This window comes from Neovison vison, chromosome 3 (genome assembly GCF_020171115.1).
Source record: "Neovison vison isolate M4711 chromosome 3, ASM_NN_V1, whole genome shotgun sequence".
Lineage (NCBI taxonomy): Eukaryota > Metazoa > Chordata > Mammalia > Carnivora > Mustelidae > Neogale > Neogale vison.
Window position 1 is genome coordinate 67,619,448 of NC_058093.1, and position 21,873 is coordinate 67,641,320.

Below are 21,873 nucleotides of genomic sequence, written 5' to 3' on the forward strand. Positions count from 1 at the left end.
TGAAAATCCTCTTTGGATTTCTCTTGGTTAGGAGAAACAGGCATTAATGTAGGTCTTTTATAAAAAAGTGAAGAGGCCTAACACAAACTTTTTGGAAAGCAGGGGATACACTTCCCTTCACGCCATTTTGGCTTATGAAAGGTTTCACTGGAACCTTCCACTTTTGGACAGCTGGGGAAACCTGTATTTGAAAAGAAGAATATAGAATGATAAAAGACCTTAGGAACTATAATTTTTTAAGATGTATTTATTTACTTGAGAATGAGTGCATGAGTTGGGGGGGGGGAAGAGCAGAGGGAGAGGGACAAGCAGACTCCCCTCTGAGCTTTAAGCCCAAACCCATGACCCTGAGCTGAAATAAAGAGTCCAACACTTAATGGACTAAGCCACTCAGGAGCCCCAAGAACCACAAAATTTAAAGGTTGGGCAGAAAGACAACATAAAGTGAAAAAAAGGTAAGATACAAAACACTAAACATGGTTGACTAAAACTTTTTTACATTTATATAGGTGCACTTAAATACTGGCCTTGGGTAGAGATTTGGGTAAATTTAGGACATGTATGTCTTGTGACATGTTTAAATTAAGGGGTACAATCTTTCCACAAATGTACTGTATTAAATAGCCACCTGCCTCTCATGATTCTAATGAGAATTTTTATCAGACTGGCTACTGGTAATGAGGTACCCAGATATCAGTGTGATGCATGGAGTCTCCACTCTTGAGATTAAAACAACATAAGCCATGAGGCTCTTTTGTAATGAGAGCTGGGACATAAAATCAGTCAAAAAATCATAAAATCAATCAATGAAAGACAAGTACTTCTTAACCATGTACTTCTCTATCTTTGCTATTTTAGTGTAAGAACAGAAAAAAAAAATCTGTATTACCTTATACACTTCACTAAAGCCACCTCTACCAAGCAGATGAAGTAACAAGTATCTTTCATTTAACGTTGGGTGATCTTTGAACCTTAAGGGTGGGAGAAAAAGACACGTAGGTACATAAAAACACATACAAAAAGGTTCCTTACCACAATAAAGTTTCACTCTCTCTTCTATTTCAAGTTATTTCTTTCTCAGCAACTCTTCTGCTAATTTTGAATTCCATTCTGTACTGCTTTTTGTTCTCCACCTGCATGGCTACTTTCAATCGGAACTCTTTGATGTTCACTAAGCTTAACGTTTAGCTGAACATTCAGGTTCAATAACCAACAGCACTCTGATAAAGACTTACCAACTCCTGTATTTCTAAGAGCTTTATGAAATCCCACAACTACTCAGTAGGAATTATTTCTAATGGAAAAATATACTTTTACATGGGAGTACGGTTAATCAAGATTTTACAGTAATACTGACATTGGATTAAAAATAATTGTATGTATAAACTGGCCTTCGTACATGATTAAATTTTACTGTCTTTGGACTTCTTTAAATAAAATTTCAATTCCCAATTAAAAAATGAAAGCTTAAAAAAAGAAACTTAGGAAAAAAATCACTCACAGATTAATACTCTTATTACTATTTAAGATTTACTGCTCCTGCTATATATTAAGCATTTACATGTATTAACTCCTTTATTTCTCAGCCAACCCTATGAAGTAGGCCTTGCTACTATCTTTTATTTTACAGATGAGGGCACCACTGCACACAAAGGTTAAGTAACTTGCTTGGGTCAACAGTTAATATATGACAGGGCTTTGCAGAAAAAATGGATTCCAAAATGAGCACTCTTAAAATTAAAAACAGAACAAAACCCAAAACAATGATAGCTTTATTAATTCCATGTGTAAATATATTTTATTTTATTCAAAGTCAACTGGATAAACCTTTGGCAATTTCTTTTCTTGAAGAACTTGTTAATAGAAGAGATTTCTGCTAAGGTTTTTTTTGCTTTTTTTGAAGTAAACTTTTTTGTAAAGCAAACCCCAATGTGACTCGAACTCACAACCCAAGATCAAGAGTCGCAAATGCTACTGACTGAGCCAGCGAGGCACTCCACCGTTTGGTTTTAAAGTGAAATGAAAAGCTGTAACAATTCACTTAATTTTCATCAAGTGGGCTAACTCATATCCACAAACAAGTTTGAACATAATTTTCAGAAGAGACAACTGTAAATTAGTTTCGTCCTATCCTCTTTATTAGAACTTTCATCTGGTACATAACTACATTATTTCATTCACCTTATGCAGAGGAAGGATCTGTACATTTATGAATTATACATACACAAATGATCATGAATCGGCCTTTTTTTTAAGCCAGATATTTAACGTTCATTAGAGAAACTGGCCACTTCTAACTGCGACTTTCATATTAGGTCGTGATGCTTTAAATGACACAAGTCTTATAAAGTAGAAAAAGACACTCTTCCCCTCCTTCACATCAATCAAATCCCAAGTAGTGTCTTGGTTAATTTCTGTCTTCTTCATAAAGCTCCCACCAGTCCACAGTTATTTTCTCTCCTTTTGAGTTAGCATTATTATCTATGGCACTCATTTTGATAAGCAAGATAAAGACAGAGGCTATAATTTAAACTTCTATTTCTTCTATAGTTTTTGCATAAATTGAAATAATTTCAACTATGGCTTACTGAAATACTGTTAGTTGAAACAATTCCTCCTTCACTATTGTAGTATTTACTTTGGTATTCAGTCAACAAATATTTGGGGCCTAGCGTATGCCAGGCACTGGTCTAAGGTTTGGGGATATAGCAAAAATAAAACGAAGTCTCTGCTTTCATGTAGCTTACATTCTAATGTGAGGAGACAGACATCAACAGAAAAATAAATCTGTAATTCCAGGTAGTGATAAATGCTATGAAAAAATAAAGCAAGGCAAGGATACTGAGAGAAGAGATGGAATGAGGCAAGGACTGCTATCTTATACAGGGTGGCCTAGGGACAGCCTCTCTAATGATCACTTGGGAGTGAAATAAGGAGTAAGCCACTCAGATATTTAGAGAAAGGACACTTCAGGCAGAGGAAATGACATGCATAAAAGTCCTGAGATGGGAATGTGCTAAATAAACATGTTCTAGGGGGCCAGCTTGTGCACAACATATAAATGAAGGGATGACGACAGAGATGGGGGTGGTGAGGTGGCCAGAGAGACCAGATCACAAAAGGCCTTCTAAGCATGCGAAGGACTTTGGATTTTTTCTAAGTGTTCTGAGAAGCCCCCCAACAAGAAAATATTGTGTGCATGCTCTCCAACTTTTTAGCACATAAAATTGTATATTATGAATAACAACTTACTGCGAATTATCTTCATTATTTATTCTTTTGAGCTCTCGAATATGAAGATTTCTGACTCTTTCCAAACGTTCAAGTTCTGCCTGGATTTCTGCCTCTTCCTGAAAATGAAGAGAGGGGACTATAACAAGCTCAATTTATTTGCAGTATAAAAAAGATATTTTTACCCATGCATCAATTTTTTACAGTGATGGGAAGAACAGTATATTATAAAGTACAACTGAGTTAAAAGACCAAAGTGCACTTTTCAATGCGTGAAAGATGGAAAGAGATAAGGCAAAAGCCTATTTGAAGAAACCATCCTCCGCATGAAAATCTATACCTAATGAGATGCTGAGTTTTATTCTGTACTACAAGAAATCTATTTTTATAATATCTAAACTGAAAATGACTGCAAGGTAGTTGAGGCTGACTTATAATACAAAATGAGATGAAAATTTTATTTCTGGTACATCCCAATTTTAATTTAATAGGGAATAATTTAATAATACAAAACAAATGAAGGTATTTTACAATAGTCAAAAAGGAAGAAAGGAAGAAGACAGAACCACTGATTATTTCTAAACCTTACAATGTCTGAAACACACACACACACACACACACACACAAACAATCTGACCACTCACTTAGGATAAATCGCCCTACACTCTTAGAGACTCTAAAAACAAAAATTATATGGACAGCTGTGGTAGATCCTCAGTTATTAGAGCAGCTCTAGGCAAATTCTAAAGAAATTAACATTTAATATGAAAATTTTGATAAATATATTTCATGTCTCAAAATATACAATTTTGAGAACATTAAAAAAAAAAATCAGACCCCAAATAAACCACCACCCACCTTATACATCTCTTTGATTTGTCAATATAAATCTGAATACTCCACAAGGGACAGACAAGGATATACCAAATTTTGGTGGAAAATTCTTGAAATGCCCAATTTTATAATATTTCTGAATATCTGTTGAGTAAATCAACAAATACAAATTGCCTTGGCCTAAATGTGTATCCACTAACATTATAAATCTATACTACATGGGATAGAAGTTGTTTCTGAATATTACACTTAAACATATCTGTATTATATTAGCTCCTTTTAATGATTTATTTTTTATTTTAAAAATCCTTTATCTAAAAAATAATTGTGAAGTTTACTTTGAAAATGTAAGTATCATTTCATTCCAAAGCAGAGACATGTACAAAAGGTATAACACCTTTATCTAAGGCTTAAACTGAAGGAATATTCTAAGTATGATAGAGAAAAACAAATATTTGCAGATTAAAAAAAAACAATCTGAGTATATTGTTTGTATTCCATTTGACCCTTAAGATTATTTTTATTATTTGAAAACGAAACTCAACCATTACTTATTGCCGAGATATTTAATATGGAGTAGGCATTAGATGATAAATAGAAACGTTCACAGTAAATTTAAATGAAGATAAACCTTTCTAGAGTTTTGGGGAGATTTTCTAAAATACACTAAACAGATGGTCTTAATTTAACTGAAATTTCTTAATACAGCTTCAGTCTCAAATATTTCTTATTTTAATGAAAAAAGAAAAAGTAATAAATAGTCTAAGGGATTAAATAATTGAAAATTCATCACAAGGACAGCAAACAGATTAAAAACATTTGGAACAAGACTCAAATCACAGCTTGTCTTAATTTATAAAGACCTATAAAGTAGAATAAGAAACTGGTTATATAGGTATGTCCATGAGTATGAAAAATTCAAATTCATTTATACCACAGAACACTGAAAGTGATAACTCTTTCCTTACGTATTACTAACATTTTCGGTCTTAAAACTTGCCATTAATTTGATTCTCACACACGTAAGAAACAACTAAACACTTGGTAGGCTGGTGGAATTTTAAATATCCGACAATGTCTAATTATTAGGATAACTAAAATAAATTGATTTAACTTTTATTTGAAATTGTGGTATGGGGATACTAGTTCAAAAGAGAATTTATAGAAATTAAATTTTGCTGAGTCAATAAATACATAATTATGAGAATCAACTAGATTGTTATAGAATTAATGTGTTTAATATTTTTTAGTAATCTTCAGAGGTCCATACAATGGCAGTAACCAATATTGCAAAATAAATACTCATTAAAGAAAGTAGAATGTGGGCGCCTGGGTGGCTCAGTGGTTAAGCCGCTGCCTTCGGCTCAGGTCATGATCTCAGAGTCCTGGGATCGAGTCCTGCATGGGGCTCTCTGCTCAGCAGGGAGCCTGCTTCCCTCTCTCTCTCTCTGCCTGCCTCTCTACTTGTAATTTCTCTCTGTCAAATAAATAAATAAAATCTTTAAAAAAAAAAAAAAAAGAAAGTAGAATGTAAGTCTTTGTCAGTTAAGCAAACTTTTTTATCCTCTATAAAACATGACAGGTATGCCCCATAAAATCTTACAATCTAAAAGCAAAGGCAAGCTGCATTTGGTTTGAATTATAAAGGTCACAGGAAAAAAACAAAATGTCGGAAGCACTAAGGGAAAAAAAAAAGAAAAGGAAAAAGCTGGATCCTCTGTATTTAAGAGGAAATGTCAAGTAAAGGAACATTTTTTTCCCCGAATAACCAAGTCTTATATACCAATAAACATAACTCCTTCATAGTCAGTGAAATACATTTACATCTTATCTTCAATATTGTAATTTATTATTTATTCCACACATCTTGAACCTTAAACAAAAGTGACACACTTATGGGGGAAAGATAATTCTGAAATTCTTAAACCTCACTGGGGGCAAAAAAAAAAGCATACATTCTCTTATGGACTGAAGGTTTGTGATCCCTCCAAATTCATACTTAAGCCCACTGTGATGGTATTTGGAGATGGGGCCTTTGAGAATTAGATTAGGTCATGAAGGTGGGGCCCTCATAGTGGAATTAGTGGCTTTATATGGAGGAGGAGAGAGAGAGTTCTACCCTCCCCACCTGGTCCCCTCTTTGTGGGAGTACAGAGAATAGAACATGTGAGGACTTGAGAAGGCGGCCATCTAAAACCAGGAAGAAGGGGCACCTGGGTGGCTTAGTGGGTAAAGCCTCTGCCTTTGGGTCAGGTCATGATCCCAGGGTCCTGGGATCGAGCCCTGCATTGGGCTCTCTGCTCAGTGGGGAGCCTGCTTTCTCCTCTCTTTCTGCCTACTTTTGAGCTCTGTCTGTCAAATAAATAAATAAAATCTTAAAGAAAACAAATAAACAAACAGGAAGAAACAGATCCTCACAAAAAATGGAACTGTGCTGTACGTACCCTGATCTTGGATTTCCACCTTGTGAGAAAATTAATTTCTGTTGTTTAAGACAGCTAGTCTATAGTATTTTGTTATGGCAGCCCAAAAGATTAATACACATACTTTCAGGCAAATGTTAGGACAATACAGCCTCTTTACATAAAGAGGCAAAGCCCAGTTTTTGTATGGCCCCAGGGTTCAACAGTCTAGAATACAGTAGTCTCATCAACAGATCTACATTTAGTGCAGTCATTTCCAAAGATCTATCCTGTAGACTACACTCTCCTTGCTTGAGATCAGCATTAATCTCTGGGCTGTCCTCAAAATTAATCATTTTCAGAGGGCTCAGGAGAACCAAGTGCGACCCAGACTCACAACTGACCTGAGTTTATATACAATGGAATCCTCACACCCATGGCAAAACTAGGCCAGATTACTAAAATATGAGAGACAGAATCCAACTAGATAGATGGGGCTTAAGAATACCAATTTCAATCCTTGAGTCATCCACTAGCTGAGAAGTTAAAGCAGAAGAAGAAACATGTATAAGAACAGACTTTTGAGTGAGAGAGAGAGGTAGGTTTGGAGATCACATTCGGTAAAAGGAAACAGCTCTTTTCTGTTTAAACAGAAAGATACAGCAATGGACAATTTAACCGTATACACTACAGCTATTCTAACAGTATTTTAAAATAAGCTCTTAATATTCTGAATTAAAACCCAAGTCATACAAGTATACAACAACAGATCTCAATACTGCCTCATTGCTTAACCTGCAAAACATACCACCTCCCAAGACTTTTAACTTTAAAAAATTTATATGGAAGGCAAATTCCATAGCAACTTAACCAAAATGGTTTGTCCTTCAGCATAAGTTTGACATAAAAATGCTTTGTATTTGTAAGCTAAGTCTTTTCTGGCAACTTAATATCCCCTTGGCTCAACTTCCTAAGCCAAAAGTCAGCAACAGTAATATAGAATCTCTGTAAAATGCCAGGTTAAAACTGCTAGGTCGATTTCAGTGCATTTCCCATAACGGCGATTTTTAGAACAGCAACTACTAGAAGAAAGGTAGGGTGTGTAGGCATTAAAGCTATAAAGCTTACAGAATTATAAAATGCATCTTCACATGTAAAACTGATATATTCCCTGAAAAGAATTAAACATACTAGTTTAAACTTCTTTAACAAATTTTGAGTATGTTACATGTTATATCCACAAAAACCCCTCAGTTTCGAAGAGCTGTTTTTCTATAAAGCCAAGATAAGATAGAAAGTATTTTGATATATCATTCTCAGCTTGAGAATGAGAATTGGTAAAAAAAGAAATTCTGTATGGTATATTTTGAAGATGGCAGAAGAGGAGAAAAGCGTATCACTTCCAACAGTCTATTCAACAGCACTGTCATATTACTCAGTCTAGGAAAACTAGTTCAGAATGAGGTTTCAAAAAGTTTAACTCCATATTCATTTTAGTAATATGAACAATATTAATCCCTCAAAAGCTGGTATCCACAGGTCCTCAAATTTTTTAATTTCATAAACTATAATGTCATTCTAAAAGTTCATCACCAGGAAAGTGAAAGGTGAAATTCACAAAGGCACTATTGAAAGCTAATGGAGAGAAAGAGCCGTGCAGAAAAAAAGAATTAAAAAGAAAATCATTAACAATTTACTGAATCTTATCCCTGTCGTATGTCCCCAGATTATTTCTATTACGTGCTTTCAAATACTTTAAATGTGGATATGAGATATGAACCATTAGAAATATGAACCAACCAATCAACAAAGCAAAAAAACCCACACAGATAAAGCCAAGTGTGAACGTCCAGAGATCAGTTTTGAAACAATTGACCATAACCCTGTTTTGTACGATTATGTAAATAGAAAACTGGGTCAGAGGAGGAGAGGGGACAAAAATTATGAAATTCCTGGGACTGGGGGGCGAGCTCATTCCTAACTACATAACTACATGCTCCCTCTACTCCCCTCTGCAATCACTGAGCTGGTTATTACTGATGGGAGCATACTGTCTCCCTCAGATGTATTTCACTGGCTTAGATAATTATCTTAGAACCTTAATGTGTTCTTCTCTCTACACTTCATTTCCTTCTTTTTTCTGGGGGACGGTGTGAAGGTAGGGGTGGTATTTTATTCTCTTCAAATGCATAAATACATACATTAAAACCCCTGAGAATAACTGTTAAAATAGGGAGGTTTTGATTCTGTCAGTTCCCCCATTCTATTAGAACAAGACAAAATAAAACCCTTTCCAGCAGCAAATAAATGTAACAATTCAACTGACTGGCAAAATTTAAATATTTAGTACACTTCTTGAAAAAGAAATTACAGCTGCTGTATTAGAAATTCCTTAACGTTAAACATGAAGCAAGATGCTGACACCACACCATGGCACACACGGGCATCATGCCTTACAGCACATTGTAGTCCTCCACACTGGCTGGTTCCTCTGCACCTTTGTCAGGATTTGCGTGGATTGGTAGATTTTTCTTTAAGTGTGAAAAGATTTAACCTTCTACAAAATGATGGAAAAAAATTAGTCTTCTGGACTCTCTTGATGCACATGAATATACAGGTGGCCCTTGAACAACATGGATTTAAACAGCATGGGTCCACCCATAGGCAGATTTTTTCCAACAAATTTAAGTACTGTAAATATATTTTCCTCATAATTTTCTTAATAACATTTTTCTCTAGCTTCCAATATTTTAAAAATAGAGTATATATTTAATATAGAAAATTTGTGTTAATTGACGGCTTATGTTATTGGTTAAGTCTTCTGGTTAAGAGTAGGCTATTAGTAGTTAAGTTTTTGGGGAGACAAAAGTTATATGAGGGTTTTGTGCACTCGGGGGGTTCAAGGGTCAACTGTAAATGGTAAAAGCTATAGCTCTGATTGGGAAGGGCCAGTGGCCAAGCAACGGTTTTCTTTTTTGGTGAAATAGTGATCTCTAGACTGAATTTACAAACATGAATTGAACTCTGCTCTAACCAATGGCTAACATGACTTCTAAAATTCTAAAATTAAAAAAACTCCATTACCTATAAAACAACTGGATTAATATTAATTAATTAATATTAATTATAGACACACAACACATTTTACCTCTAAATTTTCATTTTGGTAACTGAAAATCAACTGCCAAGTTAAGATGTATGACTGCAAATGGGGAAACACAGAGCAAGTAATGTTTATAGATTCGTAAGAGTAGGAGGTAAAATATGAACACTGGGAGTCTTCCTATCTACAGCCAGTCCCATATTCTCTCAGCAGTCATCTTTTATAGACTACTACTCATTTTTTAAATGGGAAACAGTAGTTAAGGACAGAATGTTAAGTTTAGAATTCGAACACTCTTCTTGGCACTTTTCTTGCTCAAACATGCCAAGAAATCAGGCACCTCATAAAATGGGCTTAATCATGACCTCTTCTACTACAGTGTATTTTCACCAGACTTCCACTGAAAACTACTGTCTTATACGAGCAGCATCTTTTCTTATGTTCTAGAGAAATATAATGTACAATGTGGATGGCTTTAACTAAGAGAAGAATTCCCAAGAGATTTCTTCCAGTCATGGCTGCGAATATAAAGGTGAGCACACGATTTAGAGATTAAGCCCTCTAGAATTATACTGTTCATTATTTTCATATTTTTATTCAAACCTAAAGTGACAATAAATGTCATAAGCAAACTTATTCTTTGTGGTTATACTAAGGATTTGATAAATCAGATGACAATGGTATTCTAGAAAGAAAGACCAAAGGAGATATCAAACTTCAAGAATATTTGGGGGTCAATTCACCTAAAACCAATGCCCTGTATTCTCCACTGTTCAAAAGGCTTGTAGACAATCCACTGTCTTCCATTTCAACTAGTTGCATGGTCCACTGTGAAGGAGTGAGAAAAAGAGCTGTGTGCTTGTTCTTGACCTGTAAAGATTTCATCATGGAAGATTAATACTGATGCTGCTGCTGCCTGTTACTGGTTGTTTCTCTTTGCAGATGCCAATATCGGTCAGAGAACAGGATTTCAATGGCAGAGTTGTTGCTATACTGTTATCTCTTCAGAACGGAGGCACAGGGAGAGATGAATGCCACATCGCAAGGAGCAAAGGAGAGAGAGAGAAAGAAATGGTGTCAGGTGGCATGTTGGATGTGATTTTTGTTTTAGTAGAGACTGAGATGACTGCAAATTGTTTAGCTGATTCCTTCGGTCTGCAAGATACATTTGTGTTGGTGTTGATGATTCTTGACTAATCCTGTTTCAATTACAAATTGGTTATGTTTTTCAAAAAAATCTTCTAGCACTTATACTCAGGACTTAAAATTCTCTCTCTCTCACTCTTTCTCTTTCTCTCTCTCCCTCTCATGCATACACACAACCCAAAACACATACATTAAGGCCAATCCCTACTAACACTACTTAATATTCCATACTGATATGTCAAATTTTTTATATGCATTATTTTCTTCAGCTGATCAAATATTTTAAATCTAAAAAGTGACAAAACTTGAAGACTAAATAAAGAGCAACACACACCTGCATGCTGTTCCCATCATACACTTGAGTAACAGCAGTGGCAAGACATGGTTAGTAGTCCTATAACTTTCAAAATTCTTATTTCCTCATCATTTTGGGATACTAAGATGGTTAACTTTCATCATTTAAATACTGACTACAGAGAGAATCTATTACAAGGATGATGGTTTTACAGTTTTTTTAAGTTATATGTGTTAATTTAGTAATAATCCTAGAAAAGCATATCCATGTAGTTTTCTGCAATTCCAGAATAATGATGTGAACTATATAAACAACAACCCAGCATGGTTGGTATTCTTCCCATACCAAGAATTTATCAAAGGTTGGTATCAAAACAGGATCAACCATAAATGGTAATTGGCACAGAAATTGTTAATTTCCTTAAGTCCACAGATTCCACATGTGGCACAGGTACATAAAATGGGATAGTCAGTAGCCTTGCCTCGAAGAACCAACTTTTTCAAGACAGAAAATTATTCCCGCTGCCACTACAAGCTTTTAATAGGGGATAACTGGTTAAGTTTGTACATAACTACTGCCAAAGTTATTTTTTAAAAACTGTTTTGGGAATAATTTGCATAGCCTCCACATATTTTATTATATAGCTCTTCTCTGTTCTATTCTTTTAAATCCTTAAGCTACACAAAAGGCAAGATTATTTTAGAGAGCATTTATAGTTTTTATTAAAAATGTGCTTTTTCTATTGACCTTTAAAAATAAATTTAGAGTGAAAAGCAATAAACTAGCTACTAAGAAATATTCTAGCTGATAAAATAGTCACTAACAATTCTCAAGGAAAATAGTATGTGAGGCAAAGAGAGTATTTGTGTGTGAAAAACTTAACTGCTCTCCTTTATCTGCAATGAAAATGAAGCCTGTTTCTGAACAAACAAAAAGCAAACACCACCACTATGCTAAGACATATGCAAAAATGACTGTGTGTGGATTACTTCTTTTGAATACAGAGAACCAACTTGCTGTCTGTGTACAACAGAAGAACCGTAAGGAGTAAGTATATAGATACCACCACTGAAACGGGAGTGGAAAAGGTTCAGGTCTGGCTTTGGATGTTACGGGTGTTATTAATTTTGACAAAACATAGGGAGAAGATCTTGGCATTCAAAAAGTTAACATGAATGTTCACTCCAGAATGGTTAAAACTTCAAAGTCTGTAAAAGGTAGTATCATGTAATTCTCCTAAATGGGAATCTGAATCGTGCCTGTATCAGGCAAAGTCTGGAAGTAAATCAATCATTTAGTGAATGAGTAAGCAATGATTTGTTAAAAAGAGTAACTGAACATATTAAAGAATTCTTGATATATTAAAAAACAGTGATGCTGCAGAGTGATTTTTCTAATCTCAGAACAAAACTAATACGCCCTTAAGCCCCCAAAACATCTATTTATGTTAACCAAGGACTACTGGAGGCTTTTGCTTAACTTTCATTCCTTACTCTACCCTACTAATAGCTTTGGATTTATTATATTTCTAACCCTACAGAATAACACAAGATGTGAACTGAACTTTATGATTTATTCAATGGCAAATATACCTTTTCATATTTCAGTTTACCTATTCAATTTTTATGATAATCTTTATAAAACACAAAGTACAACATAAATTCTTCATTTCAAGAAAAAGTAAACAGGACTTCTAGTCTCATTATGTCCAACATCATGGACTTCCCTCAATGAAATAAGTTTTCTCTTTTGGTGCCCACAAATTTACTCTAACAATTCTATTGAACTTTAAGAGTTTTTATTAAAGACAGAGAGAGAAAGAGACCACGAGTATGCCAGGCTCCAAAACTAAACCCTAAGCTGACATAGTATAGGTTAATTCCTGTGCAGGTTACAAGGACCTTAAAATATTCACGTATCAGAACCAGCCTACGGTAGAAACTATATAGTTATAAGCTGGGTACGGTTCATGCCAGCTTAATAAACCCAGGAGCACAGGGAGCTGATAAGAGAGATGATTACATCTTTTCTCTTAACTGAAGCTTGTTCTCTATGTTTTAAAAGTATTCAATCTACTTTTTTAGAAAACAGAATGACCTGTTTTAGTGGCCTATTTTCTAACTGTGCTTTAGAATGCCAAATAAGTTACTTTTAAAAACACGTGACTTAATGTTTACTATTTAATTTTGCCACTCAAAAATTAATATACAGTGGTGGTAAGCAGGCAACTGGTATTTATTTGTGCTCTAAGGTGACACTACTTAACTCAATTTTGTTCCCTGCATGTACTACCAACAACTTTCTTTATAATACATTCATTCTTCTCACCCAAAATAGCTTCTTAAAAGAAAATGTGAGAATTCAAGATATAAGGGCATATTTCAGCATTGGTAGTTTATCCACTCTCCCAAAATATTCCATGATGTTGGTCAAAAAAAGTAATATTGTAAACAGGTTAAGAAGATAAAGTTAGAAATTTAGAGCTGCTCAATAAATCTGATAAAAGCTGAAAAAAATAAAACAGGAAAAAGATTATGGAGGGGACAGTTATTAAAAGAATGAGTAAATTAAAAAACGGAGGGGCGCCTGGGTGGCTCAGTGGGTTAAGCCGCTGCCTTCGGCTCAGGTCATGATCTCAGGGTCCTGGGATCGAGTCCCGCATCGGGCTCTCTGCTCAGCAGGGAGCCTGCTTCCTCCTCTCTCTCTCTGCCTGCCTCTCTGCCTACTTGTGATCTCTCTCTGCCAAATAAATAAATAAAATCTTTAAAAAAAAAAAAAACAAAAAAACAAAAAAACAAAAAACGGAGAAGTTAAACATAGGGAAAGAGGCTAATATGGAGGTTAGAAATGAAAGCACAGTGTTCTGCAACAGCTTGCAACTGTTTATATAGTTATCTAGACATTTAAGTATACCTTACTTTAGAACACTTACACAGAAGTGTTTCAGAGAAACCGAGTATTTTTAAAGTACCAGGAAAGCTTTAAAATCAACCAAGCACAACCAATCAATACCAGAAGGAAACCCTTCTCGGAAGCTTTTCAAAAACTGAAATTTTTTTTGTAATAAAAATTACCAATTCCTAATTTAACTGCTTTATAATTTTAGATTTTATATAACAGGTTTTCATAAAATATAATATACACATGTAAAATCTCGTCACTAGAAAGAATAATTTAAAATTATTATATGTGAAAATAATAACCTTCCCATTTATGTGTCTCGTTATCATGAAAGGCTGGTTGGAAAATAATTTATAAATCTTTATGGGGACATCTCAAACACAGGTCTCTATGAGTTCATTATCAAAATAGCTTAGGTGGACACACAAATACTGGTACTAATTCTGTACTATAAAATCCTTCAAGAGTCCCATTATAACTCCATCTGTTACAGAGGATAGACTGATGTTGTTTACTGTATCTCAAAGAGCAGGAAAAATACTAATTACAACAAAAAAAAATATACCTTTAAATAAAAAAGAGAGACCAGAAAAAATTATGTTAGAATTTACTGTTAAAGTAGTTTGGGGTTGAAACTTTTCTGAGTAGGGGCATAGAGAGATATGACACAGTGAAAAACAGTAATGCAAATTACACACACACACACACATACACACACATTTATAATTTTGTTCTGTTCCCTGTAATTGAATGGCAGGGGTCTAAAGCACCTTCATAGTATTCCAAAAAACAAAACAGTACACAGTATGATAGCAGCTGCCAAAGAATGGGTTTTTCTGTCCTACCTCACCCCATCCCAGGAAGACAAATTCACTGAAACTATCTAGCTCCGATTAATTCACTCACTCAATTTTAGCGACTGTTCAGCCTATTTAAAAATATGTAAGTAATGTGATAAAAAGCAGAATTTAAAAAGTGGGTCAAAAAAAATTTTACATCTGTCAGTAACTTCAATTTGAGTGCGAAAAATTATCATTAATTAGAAATGGTTTGAACTAAAAATGTGAACTGTAAAAACAATAAACTGATTACAATGTCACAGTTTACAAATCAGTACAAAGCTATACATTACAAAAATTTACTCTAATAACATAGAGCAACATTTTGATAAACTATATGACTTCATACTATTACTAATGATTAGGTTCTTCTAAACTTGCCAATGTACATAAATTAATTGAAACATTTATCAAACATTTGATAGCTTAAAAGTTAAGCCAAAGAAACAAGTTTGTTACTAATTTATAGTTATTTCAGTTTATTATAAATGGACACAAACAATATGGAAATTTACATTTCATGTTAAAAAAAGAAGCATTATTACAAAAATAGTATTTAAAGAGAGTAATTCTAAGACCCTGAAAGTCTGGCCAGAAGTTATTTCTCCACTATAGGGACATGGTATTATCAGCATCTCGAAGTTTGTAAGCTGCCACAAGTAAAGGAATGTTATTTTAATATATACAACTTAAAAATACAACTTTAATGGCCCTCTTTTTTTATTTTTTGTCTAAACTCTGGGTTCTTTCTTTCTTAAGATGACTTCTCCAATAAGACTTATAATACAAACTCTCCACAACCTTTGGTAACAAACTAAAAATTCAGCATACTTCACATACCTTTTTGAGATGTCCTAGTCTAAGTTTGAAAATTTCTTCCTGTTCATGATATTCTGCCAAAGTCAACCTGTCAAAAATGAAATTGTAATTCTAGATATTAAGATTAATAGTTATTATTTATTAACAACCAGCAAAAGAAGGTAAATAAGGGGAAATACTACAATCCTGACAACATTTAGCCCAAAATAAGCCAAAAGTTCTTTACAATATTCTTCAGAGTACACCTCTTACAGATGAAACAATTAATTCATAAATTCAGCAACTATTTAATGAGTGCTATGTATTAAGTGATGTTCTAGAATTTCAGTCCTAAGGGTACAATGAAAAAGACATTTTATCCCTTCATTTTAGTTTGAATTTACACTCTACAGTCCCACTAAGGTGGCAGAAATGAAACAATTTGATAAATAAATAAAATAATCCCAAATAACAATAAATGTTATGAAGAAAACAAGAAAAGGGTGGTACGAGAATGGCACTGTATTACGCTACTTTGTACTGAGTGTTAGGGAGGTGGTCTTGATCTAAACATCTAAAAGACAACAAGAGAACCTGGGTGAGTTATGTTCCAGACATAAGTCACAGCAAGTGCAAGGATGCTAAGATGGACACAGGCTGGCATACTGTAAGAAGAGAAAAAAATGTAAGCTCACAGCCAGAGAGCAGTAGGAGAGGCAGGCAGGGGTCAGCTTCTATATGGACTTCCAGACTAAGGAATGAATTTCATTTTACTCCAAGAGTACTAGAAAATTACTATGAAGAAGGTCAGTCCAGTTGGGTACTGGTTTTTGTTTTTTTTTTTTTTAAAAAAGGAAAAAAATAGGAAAAATTTTTTTCTGCTTCCATGTGTTAGTGAGGAAAAGGAATGCTAAAACTATAGTCAAAGCACCAAATTCTTTATAAATAGACATAAGACTTTAAATCTTCAAAGTATTTTGTTTATTAATTTCAAATATTCATATATAACTAGTTTAATGTATGTAGAACCATAGTAAGACATAAACACTTATAACATTTCCTGAGAAAAAAATGATTTTTTCTGATAAAAAACACTCAACAGTAAAACAACTTCCATTGTATATCCCCACACTGAAAGAACTGCTTTTATCAAAACTGTTTGTTTACTCATGTGTTCTGGGGGTATTTGGCAAAACTCCTAACCTAGGTATGATTTATTTATATTTTCAGGTCCCTCAGCAACATTTAGTATAAATGTTATTCTCCTTTAGCTAGACAGTAGTTAAATTTACTAATTCTAAAGAAAAGGTATTGAAAGGAAACAAACAAAAAGCTCCAAGAAATTCAGTTAGTGTTCCACTAGAAACATCTTAAGAGTGAAAAATTTAAAATTAAACCTGTCTACCCAGCCTTAGGTTAATACCACTGCTGGATTTTATTATACTAAATACAGCAACAGTGGATAGTTGCAGAAGATGCTCCAAGTAAACTTAAGAGAAGTGTTACAGTGTGATTATAGATGGAGTAAAAGGAAGAAGGAAAGGTGATGTTAAAAAGTTTAGAAAGTAAAATGGATAAAATCTCAACTAATCTAATAAAAGCTATAGGAATTTTTGGCAAATAGCTTCTGGACAGGCATATATGCCACCAATGAAAATTCGGTGCAATCTGTGTTTCCTAAAATTTTTGAAACTGCATTTTCCTAAGAAGTCTGGCTCTCATGCAAACTTGCAAAGCACTTACATAGGCAGATGGCTGGGAATTTCTGTAATTTGGAGCTAAGCATATTTTGTTGTGTTTAGTTGGTATAGTTTCCAACAGCTACTATTCTTGTGAGTTAATTAATTAATATCATTTAGTTCCAAGATGATTTAGTTTGTTGGATATTATTTGGTTAATCTTATAGCATAATGTAATGCATATTTGCTATTTAATAACACTTAATTCTAGTTGTTGGTATGCTGTGTTGCAGTTCAAATCATCCACGTCCCTATAGCTAAAGCAAATGCATACAAATACTTCTTCCCCAAATTTTCTTACTAGAGTGATAATTCTTCATTGATTTAAAAATTTTTGACCCCAGCGCATTATTTTATAGATGTACTCCTGATATTAAACACATACAATTCTCACTATAGATAAATGGTAACTTTCATCATCAGCAGAACTTTGCTATTTACTTCCGGCATTTTGATTACTACTGTAACTACTATTAAGCCTCAAATAAGCTTCAAATAAATACTACTAATGTAACTACTATTAGGCTTCAAATAAGCACTTTCTCTCTGCTTGGTTTTGAAGAAATTATAAGCAAAATCTGCAGAAAGTACTAAATACTAGGCTACTCAACTTCTAAGGTGGTGATTCTTACCATTTTACAATCACGGATATCTGAAAATAATCTAAAGGAATTTATAAAAATACCCTCTCTAGAAAATTTCACATATACATAAATTTGGGGGTTCACAGCTCTCTGTTTAAGAATTCCTATCCCAGGTTCTAGTCTCACTAAATAGAAAGCAAACCTCAAAACAGCAAAGAGACATTTCTTACATTTCTCTGCATTTCCTCCCTCTAATATATCTGACATATATTAGAGATTTTAAGATATCTCTGTTATCTATTCCATCAATGAAAAATGTTTTTTACATAAAATGTAAAATATGTGAAAATGAAAAAATATATAAATTTAGATAATACAGATAGATAATTTAGAAATTAATTAAAAGAATGAAAAGAGGGATATCTGGGTGGCTCAGTCAGTTAAGTGTCTGCCTTCGGCTCAAGTCATAATCCTAAGGTCCTGGGATCAAGTTGCATCACCAGGCTCCTTTCTCAATGGGGAGCCTACTTCTCCCTCCCCCTGCTGCTCCCCCTGCTTGTGCACTCTCTCTCTCTGACAAATAAATAAAATCTTAAAAAAAAAAAAAAAAAGAAGAATGAAAAGAGCTAAGCTGGATAATGTTAATTTTAATGGCATTCAATCGCTACATAATTATTTTTATGACGAGTTTTTAAGACCCTAAAAAATTTACACTTTGAAGCAAGTCTGTTGGTTAGGCTACCTAGCAAATCTTTTATTCACAGATTAAGTCTAATTCCTCCCTATATGAATCGTATCTGATATTACAGCCTGAATGATTATGTTCAAAAATACACATGTGTGCTTATTTAGGGGCACACTAAAACTCCTAAAGTGGTTTACATAAAACTTTAAAGATTTTATTTATTTGACAGAGAGAGAGAGCCAGAGAGTACAAGCAGGGGGAGCGACAGAGGGAGAAAGAGAAGCAGGATCCCAGGTGAGCAGGAAGCCCAACTAGGGCTTGATCCTAGGTGAGCTGAAAGCAGAAGCTTAACCAACTGAGCCACCCAGGCACCCCTATAAAACTTTATTTTAAAAGCCAAGAAATATAAACCTCAAACATAAGACTTATTAACTCTTGATAATCTTCTATAATGAGTCTGAATGGAAGACGATTTTATTTTTAATCCAAAGAACTATTTTACAATAGTTTGATAGAAATGTGAGATGACTGTAATAGAAGTAACTAATATAAATAACAGAAAACAGGGAATATTCATTTCCAACAAATCTGATAATCAATTCTTTAAAGACCCTCTGTTTAAAAAGGAAATTAACCTGAAGTCTCAAAGTTAAGGAATGCAATCTATGGTAAATAAGACTTTTACAGGCACTTAAGGAAAAAAAATTAGCAAGCCCATTTATTTGTACAATTTAGCAAACCTTTACTGAACATTAAGCTATGAGCTATCCACTGAGGATTAGATTTTTAACATGAGGGAGGGTGGCATACGAGACTAGTCTGCCTTTGAAAAGCCCCCAAAAAAACTAGGAATAGAAGTTCCTCAACATGATATAGGGCATTTATTAAAAACCCACAAGTGACATCATATTCAAAGGTGAAGGACTGAGAGCTTTCCCTCTAAGATGAGAAATAAGAAAATGATGTTTTCACCATTACTATTCAATACTGTGCTGAAGTCCTACCAGAGAGGTTAAATAAGAAAAAGAAACATAACATCATGCATCAGAATGAGAAAAGAAGTAAAACTATCTCTATTTGCAGATAACATAACTCTAGATACAGAAAATCTTGAAGAATGAAGAAAAAACCACCACCAGAGCTAATAAATCAGCAAAGTTGGGGGTACAAAATCAACCCACAAAAAATCAGTTGTGTTTCTATACATCAGCAATGAACAATCTAAATAGGATATTAAGACTACAATTCCATTTATAAGAGAATCCAAAAGAGTAAAATACCTAGAAATAAATTTAACCTAGGAAGTGACATATACTAAAAACTACAAAACAGTGTTAAGGAAATGAATGGAAACTAATGAAATGAAAAGACTTCTATGTTCATGGGTTAGCAGACTTAATGTTGTTAAAAAGAGGGCAATCTTCTCCAAAGTCAACCATATATTCAATATAATCCTAATCAAAATACAAATGACCCATTTTATTAAAATGGAAAACAAAAGCTGAAAGGGGTCTCAAAAAGAAAACAACACTGAAAGAGAAAAAACAAAGTTATAGGACTCCCACTACCTATTTCAAAACTTACTATAAAGTTACAGTCATTAAAAAGTTACTACCAGGGCACCTGGGTGGCTCAGGTTAAAGCCTCTGCCTTCGGCTCAGGTCATGATCCCAGGGTTCTAGGACTGAGCCCCACATCGGGCTCTCTGCTCCACGGGGAGCCTGCTTCCTCCTCTCTGCCTGCCTCTCTGCCTGCTTGTGATCTATGTCTGTCAAATAAATAAAATCTTTAAAAAAGAAACAAAAAACAAAAAACAGTTACTATCATAAAGATAATAGAATAGTAACTATTTTATAGGATAGTTATATAGTTATAACTATTCTATAGGAATAGAAGTGAGTACGGATATCCATGGCCAGTTGATTTCTGACAAGGTGCCAAGACCACTGAATGGGGGAAAGAATCATCTCTTCAACAAATGGTACTGGGACAACAGGATAATCGCATGCAAAAGAATGAAGTTGGACCCCTATCTCATTCTATATAAAAAATTAACCAAAAAGTGATCAATAATCTAAATATAAGAACTAAAACTAGAAAATTCTTAAAACACTACACGGGGGTAAATGTCTTTGACCGTGGATCTGGTAAAGGATTCCTAAATTTGACATCAAAAATATAAGCAAAAAACAAAACAACAAATTTTTAATAAATTAAAATAAAATCAAAGGACATTATCAAAAAAGTAATACAATTTACAGTATGGGAGCAAATATCTACATATCATATATCTGACAAGGGTTTAATATCTAGAATATATAAAGGACTCTTGTAATTCAACAACAAAAAGACAAGGAGCTGGATTAAAAGCGGAGCAAGACTTCAGTATCTATACAAAGACCAACAAGCACATTAAAAGACATTCAACATAATGAGCCATTCAGGAATGTAAATCAAAACCACAATGAGATGATAATTTACAGCTATTAGGATGATTATAATCAAGAAACAGAAAATAAAAAGGGTTGCCAAAGGCGTGAAGAAATAGGAACTCTTGTCTATTACTGGCGGGAATGTAAAATATCACAGATATGAAAAATAGTTAAGCAGTTCTTCAAGAATTTGAACACAGAACTGCCATATAACCTTGTAATTCTATTCCTAGGTATATACTCAAAAAAAAAAAAAAAAAAAAAAGGAAGATGTTGCTCAACAACATTTTTGCTAATAGCCCATAGTGGTGTGAAAGGGTCTTTAAAAGAATAAGCGTGCAACTCACAGGTCCCTTCAGCCTTCTCAGCAGAAGCAAAAAACAACAATGGGATTATCTAGAAAAAAACATGGAAGATCCTCTTATCTAAAGGAGTAAATGCCTCTGTCAGAGTGGCTAGATCCATAAGATCTTTTGACATGTTTAAACAGAAACACTGCCAGTTTGGGGTTTAAAAGGGCAGAGAGAGTACAAAATGAAAGGCTGTCAGACCCCCAAAATTCCACAAGCAAGAAACAGCCTGACAAAGCTACTTAGCTACATATACATGCTAACCTTAATTAAAAAAAAAAAAAAAAAAATCTTTGTGAAAAAGACTCAGAGGAAAGAACTTTGAGACCAGAAGGAGGAGCCATAGCCATAGAAAATTACTACCAGACCTTGAAACCAGTTTGCCTGGACGGATTTTCAAACTACTTGGGTCAGTGACTCCTTTCAGGTTTTTTTTTCTCTGTTTCAACAAAATATCTTTAGCTGTTATCCTATGCCTGTCCCCACCATTGTATTTTGAGAAGAGAGTTTTTCTTGAGGTTCACAGATCAAGAG

At 34.1% G+C, this 21,873-nt stretch overlaps 1 protein-coding gene across 2 annotated transcripts in view; it reads right to left on the reverse strand.

Annotated features, from left to right (window-relative positions):
* The window catches only part of TLK1 (tousled like kinase 1), a 152,452-nt gene that overhangs the window by 16,308 nt on the left and 114,271 nt on the right, over nt 1-21,873 (reverse strand). For both annotated transcript variants that reach the window (XM_044242314.1, XM_044242315.1), the window contains exons 12-14: nt 15,592-15,658; nt 3,253-3,350; nt 890-971 (exon numbers count right to left, since the gene is read on the reverse strand). In XM_044242314.1, coding sequence (XP_044098249.1) covers nt 890-971; nt 3,253-3,350; nt 15,592-15,658 — 247 coding nt within the window. The remainder of the gene's footprint in view (nt 1-889; nt 972-3,252; nt 3,351-15,591; nt 15,659-21,873) is intronic.